Genomic DNA, 13,002 nt, shown 5'->3' with positions numbered 1-13,002 from the left:
TTTCTAAGGACGATTGAGCGAGCAATGTATACACACACAAAAGGTGTCAATTAATTTTTAGTTACGATCATACGGATGTTGTGATATGAGAACAATAAAAAAAATGTGTGCGTGTACTAGTGTACACACGTAAGAAGTGAAACTTCTTTATGGCCTTATTTTTCGAAAAATGATCTACATGCAACTTTCTAGAAATTGGTTAAATAAAGTTAAATTAGATAAAGTTTAAACAAAAGGATTTTATTATCATAGACATGAATACAAAAAAGTTAAATTAGATAAAGTTTAAACAAAAGGATTTTATTATCATAGACATGAATACAAAACAGATGGCGCGTAACGGAAAAAAGTGACGCGTAACCGAAAAATGTGACGGTAAATTTTTTTCCAACGCCGATAAGGAAGTTTCACTTCAATTATTATACAATCTAATGAGTAAGTTTTATTTTATTTGCCACGAACCCAACGCTAAATTACGGTACACTATTTAAACGTAATTTTCTTTATTAATAAAAGATATAATATTAAAACAAATAAGACTTTTTGGCGGGAACGCGAGGAGTGATGTTGTTTGATTTTATTTTATCTATTTAGTGTTTCTTCAGGTTTAAATGTGTAATAACGGTGGTCTATTAACTGTTTAATATCTGTGAAAGTGCACAAATGTGGGAAAATGAAACAAAAGCCGCTGGACGTAACTTCTCGGGATCCTCCAAAAAGTCCACTGAAAAAGTCTCAGTAAATGACCACTATTTTACTGAGATTATATTTTATCCCATATCATCTCATCTCATTTCATTTAATTTGATCCCATATCATCTCATCTCATCTATATATTAATACGTGAAGCAAAAACTTTGTATCCCTTTTTACGAAAATTGCGCGGACGGAGGAGTATGAAATTTTTCACACTTATAGAGAATATAGAGAAGAAGTGCACAATGCTAATAATTTTTTAAAATAATGCATAAAAGATACATTAAATCAATAAAGAACACATTACACACACTACATACCGTGTATTTGACGCACACACGCATGCATACTATTTATTGTCAAACTTTTGTTCTTGACGTCTGTTGTCAAATTGAGAATAGATTAAATATTGTTTGTCTTTGTTAATATTTTTTATAGTGTAATCTTGGCAAAATTTGTGATTATAGAAGTATAAAATACAATCATAATGTGTAGTGTACAAACTTACAATTCCAATTAATTATAGTCGAATTTCGACTACTGCGGGACCTCTAGTATTTATAATTTTACAAAGTATGAAGACGATTCTTAAATATTATGTGTATTATTTCTAAGGAAGTTTTTTTTTTTTTTTTTAATGCTTAGATGTGTGGACGAGCTCACAGCCCACCTAGTGTTAAGTGGTTACTGGAGCCCATAGACATCTACAACGTAACAGCCTGGCCACGGGACATTCGCCGATACGAATATTCGCGCGGTGCGAACGGCGAAGCGTCTAGCAACTAAAATAAGAGCATAGAAATGTACCTAACAAGCCACGCGCACCGGCGACCGGCGAAGCGACCGGCGAAATGTACCGAGCGAATCGCGCGGGCGACTTACGATGTGGCGGGCGAGCAAAACAAATGCATGAATAAGGACGGCGCAAGCCACGGAGTCGAGCGGTAGTCGCGGCGAATAGTGCATTGATTAAATGAGTTTAGTTGTTTTCGCCGCGAAAAATGAACGCCGAAATTTTTATATTTTATATTTTTGGAGTTTACTCCTTTAGAATCGATTTACATATATAGGCCCGGGGTATGAAAATTATGGGGACCAAAATCGTACTAGCATGTCACACGAAATGCGTTATGCGCCTGATTGCGCATGTCACACGAAATGCGCGCCGGGCTGCTGCGCCGGCAGTCCGCCACAAAGCCTCGTACTGATCGCGCGTTTCTCTCATTATTGTATTTTCATATATTTGTTAGTCGTTTGTTTTGTGTCTCGTTAATTTGTTAATAATCTGTAGTGTATCGTGTTGTCGTAATATAGAACTATTTCTCGTATTGTTTCGTTTAATTTTTTATATCCAGTAAACTCCAGTCGTGCGTCGGAGCGGACACACACACTTTTTTTATAATTTTTTTTTTTTATATTTTTAAACTCGTAGTGGCCGAACGGATAAGACGTCCGGTGTTGAGCGATGCACCGGTAGTCGAATATCAGGCGGGTACCAATTTTTGTAATGAAATACGTACTCAACAAATTTTAATGTTCACGATTGATTTCCACGGTGAAGGAATAACATCGTGTAATAAAAATGAAACCCTCAAAATTATAATTTGCGTAATTACTGGGGGTAGGACCTCTTGTGAGTCCGCGCGGGTGGGTACCACCACCCTGCCTGTTTCTGCCGTGAAGTAGTAATGCGTTTCGGTTCGAAGGGTGGGGTAGCCGTTGTAACTATACTGAGACCTTAGAACTTATATCTCGAGGTGGGTGGCGCATTTACATTGTAGGTGTCTATGGGTTCCAGTAACCACTTAACATCAGGTGGGCTGTGAGCTCGTCCATCCATCTAAGCAATAAAAAAAAAAAAAAGGAAAGATATAATATTAACAATAATTATTACCAATACCAACCCTGACTAGTTATGTTGATTGATTGATAGATAGGTATATTGTAGCCAATAAGCCTGATTTCCTGTGATAAACCCGCAAAATTATAATTTGCGTAATTACTGGTGGTAGGACCGTTTGTGAGTCCGCGCAGGTAGGTACCACTCTCTGCCTATTTCTGCCGTGAAACAGTAATGCGTATCGGTTTGAAGGGCGGAGCAGCCGTTGTAACTGTACTGAGACCTTAGAACTTACATCTCAGAATGGGTGGCGCATTTACGTTGTAAATGTCCACGGGCTCCAGTAACCACTTAACACCGGTGGGCTGTGAGCTCGTCCATCTAAGCAATAAAAAAAAATTAGATCACATGCTAGTTGGTGTCACCGTTCCTCATGACAAGAACCTCGTGAAGGCAGAAAAGGACAAATCAATAAAATATTTAGACCTGGCCCACGAGACTACCGCCATGTTGCATGTTGATTCAGCAATCATAGTTCCAATAGTTGTGTCGGTACACGGTTTGATAGCAAAAAACTTCAATCAACATCGATTTTATTATTGTATTAATATTAAATTATTATTGTCGTTTTAATTAATTAATAATTACAATTATTAATTATGCAAGTCGTCGTGGCCTAACGGATAAGACGTCCGGTGCATTCGTGTTGAGCGATGCACCGGTGTTCGAATCCCGCAGGCGGGTACCAATTTTTCTAATGAAATACGTACTCAACAAATGTTCACGATTGATTTCCACGGTGAAGGAATAACATCGTGTAATAAAAATGAAACCCGCAAAATTATAATTTGCGTAATTACTGGTGGTAGGACCTCTTGTGAGTCCGCGCGGGTAAGTACCACCACTCTGCCTATTTCTGCCGTGAAGCAGTAATAATGCGTTTCGGTTTGAAGGGTGGGGCAGCCGTTGTAACCATACTTGAGACCTTAGAACTTATATCTCAAGGTGGGTGGCGCATTTACGTTGTGGATGTCTATGGGCTCCAGTAACCACTTTACACCAGGTGGGCTGTGAGCTAGTCCACCCATATAAGCAATAAAAAAAAAATTGTTACTTATAGACATATATTTATTGATAGTCAATTTATGCATTCACCAATCTTCTATGGACCAGCCGTAATCGAGGTCCCAATATTTTTTAATGAACGTTTTTGTCGTACGAACTGACGTGAGATATTGGAACCGTCCTTTGTGTAACATTTTCATTCTCTTCTTCCTTTCCCTCTCCAATCGTTTGAGCATTTTAATTCTTCTCTTCTTGTAAGCTTCTATATCTGCTTTTATATCGTTGATCGTTCGATTAGCTTTCTTCGCGTCCGCTGTACAGATAAAAAATATATTAACAGATACACATTTAGTTCTATGCTACACTGCAGCTCTGTACTGATCCTGAGCTCTTCTCGTACACAAACAGACACAGATCCGACCTACATCCAGCCGAGAGTCCTATACTACACTACTGTAGACACAGTCCTCTGCAGCTCTGTACTGATCCCGAGCTCTTCTCGTGCACAAACAGACATAGATCCGACCTACATCCAGCCGAGAGTCCTATACTACACTACTATAGACACAGTCCTCTGCAGCTCTGTACTGATCCCGAGCTCTTCTCGTGCACAAACAGACACAGATCCTATCTACATCCAGCCGAGAGTCCTATACTACACTACTATAGACACAGTCCTCTGCAGCTCTGTACTGATCCCGAGCTCTTCTCGTGCACAAACAGACACAGATCCTATCTACATCCAGCCGAGAGTCCTATACTACACTACTATAGACACAGTCCTCTGCAGCTCTGTACTGATCCCGAGCTCTTCTCGTGCACAAACAGACACAGATCCTATCTACATCCAGCCGAGAGTCCTATACTACACTACTATAGACACAGTCCTCTGCAGCTCTGTACTGATCCCGAGCTCTTCTCGTGCACAAACAGACACAGATCCGACCTACATCCAGCCGAGAGTCCTATACTACACTACTATAGACACAGTCCTCTGCAGCTCTGTACTGATCCCGAGCTCTTCTCGTGCACAAACAGACACAGATCCTATCTACATCCAGCCGAGAGTCCTATACTACACTACTATAGACACAGTCCTCTGCAGCTCTGTACTGATCCCGAGCTCTTCTCGTACACAAACAAACACAGATCCTATCTACATCCAGCCGAGAGTCCTATACTACACTACTATATACACAGTCCTCTGCTGCTCTGTACTGATCCCGAGCTCTTCTCGTACACAAACAGACACAGATCCTATCTACATCCAGCCGAGAGTCCTATACTACACTACTATATACACAGTCCTCTGCTGCTCTGTACTGATCCCGAGCTCTTCTCGTACACAAACAAACACAGATCCTATCTACATCCAGCCGAGAGTCCTATACTACACTACTATATACACAGTCCTCTGCTGCTCTGTACTGATCCCGAGCTCTTCTCGTACACAAACAAACACAGATCCTATCTACATCCAGCCGAGAGTCCTATACTACACTACTATATACACAGTCCTCTGCTGCTCTGTACTGATCCCGAGCTCTTCTCGTACACAAACAAACACAGATCCTATCTACATCCAGCCGAGAGTCCTATACTACACTACTATAGACACAGTCCTCTGCAGCTCTGTACTGATCCCGAGCTCTTCTCGTACACAAACAAACACAGATCCTATCTACATCCAGCCGAGAGTCCTATACTACACTACTATAGATACAGTCTCACTCTTTCAACAGACTCACCTTCGCTTTTCTCCTTAGAATTATAAAACACTCCTAGATCGGTGTTATGTTCATATTTCTTCTCTATCTCGTGTAGCATGTTGCAAAGATGTATAATATCGGTGCTTTGGTGTAAAATGTTCGTATACATATACAACATATATGATGGCATCGCGAAGTCCCTCTCAGGGTGCCGTTCATACCTTAAAACGGAGCGTCTCATAAAAATATAACTATTAAATTATCTCGTCTGGACAACCCTGTTAGGAAATAGATGTTATACGTTCTGAATATTTATGTGACGTAATTTGTAAGTATTTCGCTTGGTTGCTTTAGTTTTAATTTTTATTGCCCTTGTAGGCACACGATCATACGGCCTACCTTACGGTGAGTGCTTACTGTCGCCCATGGACTTCAGCAATGCCAGGGGCAGAGCCAAGCCGCTGCCTACCGCTTAACAACTCTACAAGCCTTTTTTTAAGAAGGACATGTCATAGCGCTCGGGAAACACCGTGGAGGGGAGCTCGTTCCAAAGCTGGATGGTACGTGGCAAAAAAGATCTCTGGAAACGCACTGTTTGTTTACTTACACTAATAAAAATAATAACTGGGAACATATCACAAACAGTCATCCGTCCCCAATTTAGGATTCCCTGTGTTATGGGTACCAGAGACTGACAAACATAATTATATATGTTTAAATATATACATATATAGATAATAAACACCCAGACAAAGAGCAAACAAACCAGTTTAGCGCAAGAACGTTTGCCCGATGCGAGAATCGAACCCGCGACCCTAGGCGCACCGATCAGGACCGCTAACTACAGCACCACTCACTCAAAATGTTTAATAAGAAAAACAAAAACAAAACACGTGTGGCACTCGGGGACTGCCGTGGTAAAGCTATTGCAAAGCATTTTTTATCAACTTATGCAATTACAATTAGACAATAAAAAATTAATATTAAAACAACAATAAAAATAAGACCACGCAATATTTATAAACATTAACAAAAGCAAAACATGAACTGTCCCCTTCACACTCATAAGCTAGACCCCGTGAGAGAGAGATGGGCAGACTTTTCATGATGCTCATGCAGTGCGACGTCACGCCGCGCGCTTATTCACAAACACTACACCAGCGCAACGTGTGAATGTGTTAAACGCGAGCTACATAGTAGGCGTAGTGGGGGTGTCAGGTTATTTTCGTTACGGAATTTCTTGATTCAGTCGCCGCGCTCAAAGCCCGCGATAAAAGCTATGCAATCGTTTAAAAACAAGACATAGTTACATACTTCTTTTGTATTATTTGAAATAGCTCCAAAACGATTTGGTATTTGTAAATTATCTCGTGAGTTAAATAACCGATTTCATATTCTTTGTTGTTAACGTACAAATATCTGATGTAGAAGTATTTACGGATATCTTGAACCCTGGAATAGTGAAAATTGGAATTATTGTGAATTATTTTAAAACACTTAACATCTTACGCTCAGAGAGAGGTACGCTAAGTCGTCGTGGCCTAAAGGATAAGACGTCCGGTACATTCGTGTTGAAGCGATGCACCGGTGTTCGAATCCCGCAGGCGGGTACCAATTTTTCTAATGAAATACGTACTTAATATGGTCACGATTGACTTCCACGGTGAAGGATTAACGTAACGTGTAATAAAAATCAGACCCTCGAAATTATAATTTGCGTAATGAATGGAGGTAGGACGTCTTGTGAGTCCGCGCGGGTAGATACCACCGCCCCGCCTATTTCTGCCGTGAAGCAGTAATGCGTTTCGGTTGTAAGGGCGGGGCAGCCGTTGCAACTATACTGAGACCTTACAACTCATATCTCAAGATTTACGTTAAATACGTTTAGGGGCTCCGGGAACTACTTAACATCAGGTGGGCCGTGAGCTCGTTCACCGATCTAAGAAATATCTTCATCGGCCATTGCGCGTTTAAATTTTCCAGTTACGTTGTAGATGTTTATGGGCTCCAGTAACCACTTAACACCAGGTGGGCTGTGAGCTCGTCCAACCATCTAAGCAATAAACAAAAAAAAGGTAGGAAAAAAAGGCTGAATCTACCATCGCATCGGAATTACGATCCCCGAAAATGTTTTTGGGCATCCAGGGAGGAACTCATTAATTTACTAAAACCTTTGGATACTCACGCATTTTTGTATGTGGTGGCCAGATAAAAACAGACCCTCATGAAGGAGTTGAAGTCACCAAAGTTCCTGATGTCGAAGGTCCACTCCCACGTGATAAAGCTCGACTGTATCTTATTGTTCTTGTAGATGTCCGCCGCGGAATAGTTGTGTGAAACTGAAATTAATTCAAGTAGTAGCGTATAAAATAATAGTCGCCCGATAGTCGAAATTCGACTATAATTAATTTAAATTATCAGTTCGTACATTATTAAGGTTCTATTGTCAAACACTATACTTCTATGATCACAGATTTCGCCAAGAACTACTCTGTAGATAAATAATAATAAAGACAATCAATATTAATCTATTCTCAATTTGACCACAGACTTTAAGCAATAAACAAAAGAGTATAATGTATGCGTGTGTTTGCCAAATACATGGTAGTGTGAGTAATGTTTTTTGAAGTGAAAACTTCTTTAGAATCGTTGTGATTTCAAACCGGGTGCAACGGAAAAAACGACAGGTAAGCGACACAAATACCAAAATGTGTAGGATGAAGCCAGCAAAGAATGAGACAGAAATATACATACTATTTAATACAGCGCCATCTGTGAGATTTTTTAATACTAACGTGTGTATAAAACCTCTTTTAGTGAATTTTAATTTAGGATTATACGTGAAATTAAAATATCAATTCACAGAGGGCGCTACCTTACAATTATTTACTAATGACAAAATTTAACATATTATACTTAAGACGTTTAGGATAATTGTATTTTAATTTTGGAAGGTTTCACTTCTACCACGTGTGAATTGCACACATTTTGTTTTTTTTTATTGATTTAATGTATTAACAATTAAAATATTAACATTCTACACTCCTTCTCTATATTCTCTATAAGTGTGGGAAAATTCATACTCCTCCGTCCGCGCAATTTTCGTAAAAAGGGATACAAAGTTTTACGTCCTACCGGGCTCTTTAGACATCATTGTGCAAACGAACCTTTAGTCTTGTTCAGGAGATTGGCAATGGCATCCGGGGACAGCTCCTTTTCAAGATCTTCTGGTCCAGTTTTGGAATTAGTAGAGTCAGTAGCAGGCGATACGTCCGGACCTATAAGACCAGAAAATATACAACGTCAATCAGCACGTGTTTGGAGAGGGACTTGGAAGTCCCGTAGTTACAGTGGGGGCGGATCATTACAGAGCTAATTCGTGAAGAAACTGGAAAAGCCGCTGAATCTTCTCAATGGGTCGCGATTCCGATCCGGTGGTAGATTCAGCGAAGCACTGCCCTTGCTTTTTATTTTCTTTATCTATTGCTTATGTGGGTGGACGAACTCACAGCACACCTGGTGTTAAATGGTTACCGGAGCCCATAGACATCTACAACGTAAATGCCGCCACCCATGTTGAGATAGGTTGTTTTCCGTACCTATGCTGAAGAAAGCCTTGAGAGGCTATTTCAGCTTCACCCTAGCGTGTAGGTGAGCTCACGGGGCTCAAACCGGAAGTGTCTCTAACATTGGCCCTAGCAAGAGCAGTGCTTCGCAGAATCTACCACCGGATCGGAAATAGGCAAGATAAAACCATTGCTTGGACTAATGTTAGCAAATTCTCTCAAGTCGAGCCCGTGAGCTCACATACCTACCTAGCTGGAATAACGCTTACGTATAGGCAGGTGGAAAAATACACTATTATTTTAACATCACACGTACGTACGATCGGTACCCGGCGTTGTCCAATTCGAGAAATGCGGATGGGTGTCTGACTCCGTCCTAGGCGGTCTCGACTTCGCCGTGGATGAGCCCTTATGATCCGCCTCGACTTTCGAACTACTCATCGAGGACATTAATTTGTGATCTTCGGTCACATTCAAACTAACTCCAGGTTTCGTCGGAGCGTAGGCTAAGTTAAAATTTAACACTGAAACAATAGTCGATTTATTCAACGACATTTGTTCACGCATTTGCAATGCTGAGAATGGAAATGAAATTTTGGGGATATACCAGCTGATACCAGCATCTCGTTTTTACCATCGCACCGCCCGCCACCGGAGTAGAGTTCATCCATACTACCTGGAGCCGTTGCGGTCATCCACAGTGCGTTTCCAGAGATCTTTTTTGCCACGTACCATCCGGCTATGGAATGAGCTCCCCTCCACGGTGTTTCCCGAGCGCTATGACATGTCCTTCTTCAAACGAGGCTTGTGGAGAGTATTAAGCGGTAGGCAGCGGCTTGGCTCTGCCCCTGGCATTGCTGAAGTCCATGGGCGACGGTAACCACTCACCATCAGGTGGGCCGTATGCTCGTCTGCCTACAAAGGCAATAAAAATATATATATATATATATATATACGACAAAGGGAAGATGTTCCACCGAGCGGATGATAGTGCTCGGTAGACCGACGGTCCGAATGTTGTAGTTCGGAACTTGTATATATGCGAGCTTAACTTGAAAATGTCGTAAGCGAGATTCAGGCATCTGTCAAATATCTTGTGTTTTGTGATGGCTACCGCCACAAAATTATTGTATCTGTATTTTGTTAATTATCATATTGGTATTATTGTATACATTTTCGCGACCAATTATAATCGAGCTGTGTGCGATGCTAGAAACGTGTTTTTTATTGCTTAGATGGGTGGACGAGCTCACAGCCTACCTGGTGTTAAGTGGTTACTGGAGCCCATTAGACATCTACAACGTAAATGCGCCACCCACCTTGAGATATAAGTTCTAAGATCTCAGTATAGTTACAACGGCTGCCCCACCCCTCAAACCGAAACGCGTTACTGCTTCACGGCAGAAATAGGCAGGGTGGTGTTACCTACCCCCGCGGACTCACAAGAGGTCCTACCATCAGTGCGATTGCTATTGGATAAGTATGTTGTTCCCTGACCCCACTATCCTATAAAACTGTAAGATTGCTAATTCAGAATACACACGATAACTGGTATCTCAAACAATAGCTTTTAATTACACCGAAACAAACCTTAAATCAAAACAATCAAAATTCGGCGGGCTGCTAAAAGGAGGGCGGTGGCGTCTACGTTGTAGATGTCTATGGGTTCTGGCAATAAATAAAAAATAGTCAAGAGAAAAATATATACAGAAAACAAAAACCCACAAAACACGAATCCAAAATTGATTCTCATCCTAAAATCAATCTTGATTTAGTTCGCTGCATTCCACAGAAACATCTGAATGCACCTGTAACAAAATTACATAATGATAAATAGATAAATGCTTTAACAAAAACCGACTCGAAATAGAAAAAAATATATACCTATATATTCCAAAACAAATTAATATACACTAAAAACAATAATCATCGAAATTGGTTGGCGTGATAATATTGACTTATCGAGTTATTCATCTATTTGTCGCGCACGTACTTAATGCAAATTTAAGACTTATATGGTTTTCTTATGGATACCATTATCAGAACCGGACTAAAATGGGACCACACGGGAAGCGTCAGCTTTCTAATAAAAAAGAATCATCAAAATCGATTCACCCAGTCAAAGGTTATGAGGAAACTAACATAAAAAAAATTACACACAGTCGAATTGAGAACCTCCACCTTTTTTGAAGTCGGTTAAAAATAGATATAACCAAGAAAAAATTAAAATAGATATATCTCAAAGGGTGTAAGCCTATTTATTCAAGCGACAGTTTTGTAATTTGACATGAGACTCATTTATTCGTAGCTTGAAATTTGGATGAAATATCATGACAAATAACTAGAGCAAGAGCCCGTGAACCCCAGACCTTCGTTATTTTATAAAAGCTGAAAGTTTGTCAGCGCATGCTCCCAACACAGGTATGAACGATGGACTATTATGAAGTTTGGGTTACCGTGGCTTTGGCAGGTAAACGGTAACTAAAGGTGTGTAAAATACCGATCTAAATTCATCAAATAATAAAGTGTGCTTTTTTGGTATTACCTTCAGAATATTATTAAAAATCACGTTATTGATTAAACATTATAATAATATGTCGGCGCAAATATGACTATTTACCTACCTATTGTAAAAATAATAATGATTCAATGTGATAATCGGATCATCTGGTCATCAACTAATTACTCTGTGTTTGTTAAGATGAGAAATTAATGTTAAACAGTCCCTTTTATTGTAATTTCAATACTTTAAAAACTTGTAAACACGCTGACGTGTGCCAAGCCCTATAAATACGGCCGTGCTATCTAGCGCTTATTCCACTTCGATAAAGCGGCACGACACGAGAACCCTCTCATCGTGGCCGCCGGTAACTACATTCCCGATCCTGCGGACAGAATGGAAAGCAGTCGACGTCGCCCAAAACACGTCATCTCGGATCCTCCTGATCCACTAACGGTGCATTTAGGTACTTCAAGCACCGGTCACCGTTCTCGTCGAACCCGTCGCTTGCGACGAAGGGCTCGACGAGTAAATTAACTCTCAGACACAGCCCACTGAGTTTCTCGCCGGATCTTCTCAGTGGGTCGCGTTTCCGATCCGGTGGTAGATTCTGCGAAGCACGGCTCTTGCTAGGGTTCGTGTTAGCAACATCGTCAGGTTTGAGCCCCGTGAGCTCACCTACTAAAGTTAGGGTTACGCTGACATAGCCGCTAGGGCTATCAGCTTAGGTAGGAAAAAAAAAAAAAAAAAAAAGCGCTTATTCATTCGTGTCCGAGCCGTAGTACAGTTCGGATCTCTCTGTAACGTTGGTATGCTTCTCGTGCAATATACGCAGTTCTCGTGAAGTTTTGTTTTGGAAGCCCAAACATGAGTCATTCGTCGAGAACATAATAACCGTGACGTCAGCAGTACTGACGTCACACTTTTTAAAGACATTTCGTCGAGAATCGTTTCTACTCCGTCAAATATATTATTAAACTTCTTCTACCTAAATTAATCCCAAGAGAAATCAATTTATTTATTCACAACGAAAAACAAAATAACTAACATTTTCAAGATACATAAATAGTTAGGGGTCACATACGTTCACAGTACCGCTGCCGTGCGCGGGAGAGAAAGAGACGCCAGACAGACTGGCGCCGTAACGCGTTACGTAACGAAGCGTCTTACCCTCCCATAAGAAGTTATCACTTAAAAAAAACAGTACAAATTAAATACCTTTACCGATTCATTGTAAGCGCAGAATTTAAAATAATCATTATTTTGCTCGTAAATAAACACTGCAGGTACCTACGATTTTTCTTTTTTTAATTAGCCCATCAAATGCTCAATTGCTATGACGGATTTTAATTGCATTAACGCAGATATTCGTTGAGTTTGATCGTTCGCCACCTCTTTTGCAAACGTCCGATCGAATTCACGGCTTACCTTGTGATAAGTGGTTACCAGAATCACCAGGGTCGTGATCCTCAGCAGTGAGGGAAGGATGAAGAAGAAGAGCCTGTTGGCATCAACAATGTAAATCCCACCGCCAAGCTTTAGACATGAGTTCTAAGGTCTCAGTTTTTACAGTACATTTTTTTATTGCCCTAGTATGCAGACGAGCGTAAGGCCCACCTGATGGTG

General features: G+C 40.6%; 1 protein-coding gene across 1 annotated transcript; it reads right to left on the bottom strand.

Moving 5' to 3' along the window:
- Positions 1-3,610: 3,610 nt before the first annotated feature.
- Positions 3,611-5,522, bottom strand: LOC110385608 (uncharacterized). The gene is made up of 2 exons (XM_038014007.2): positions 5,350-5,522; positions 3,611-3,914 (listed from the first exon to the last, which is right to left on the bottom strand). Exons 1-2 carry the CDS (start codon positions 5,498-5,500, stop codon positions 3,688-3,690), a joined length of 378 nt encoding a protein of 125 aa, XP_037869935.2. The 5' UTR covers positions 5,501-5,522; the 3' UTR covers positions 3,611-3,687.
- Between the last annotated feature and the right edge of the window lie 7,480 nt (positions 5,523-13,002).

The sequence above is a fragment of the Bombyx mori genome, chromosome 11 (genome assembly GCF_030269925.1).
Source record: "Bombyx mori chromosome 11, ASM3026992v2".
Lineage (NCBI taxonomy): Eukaryota > Metazoa > Arthropoda > Insecta > Lepidoptera > Bombycidae > Bombyx > Bombyx mori.
This window is presented reverse-complemented; position numbering and strand designations above follow the sequence as displayed.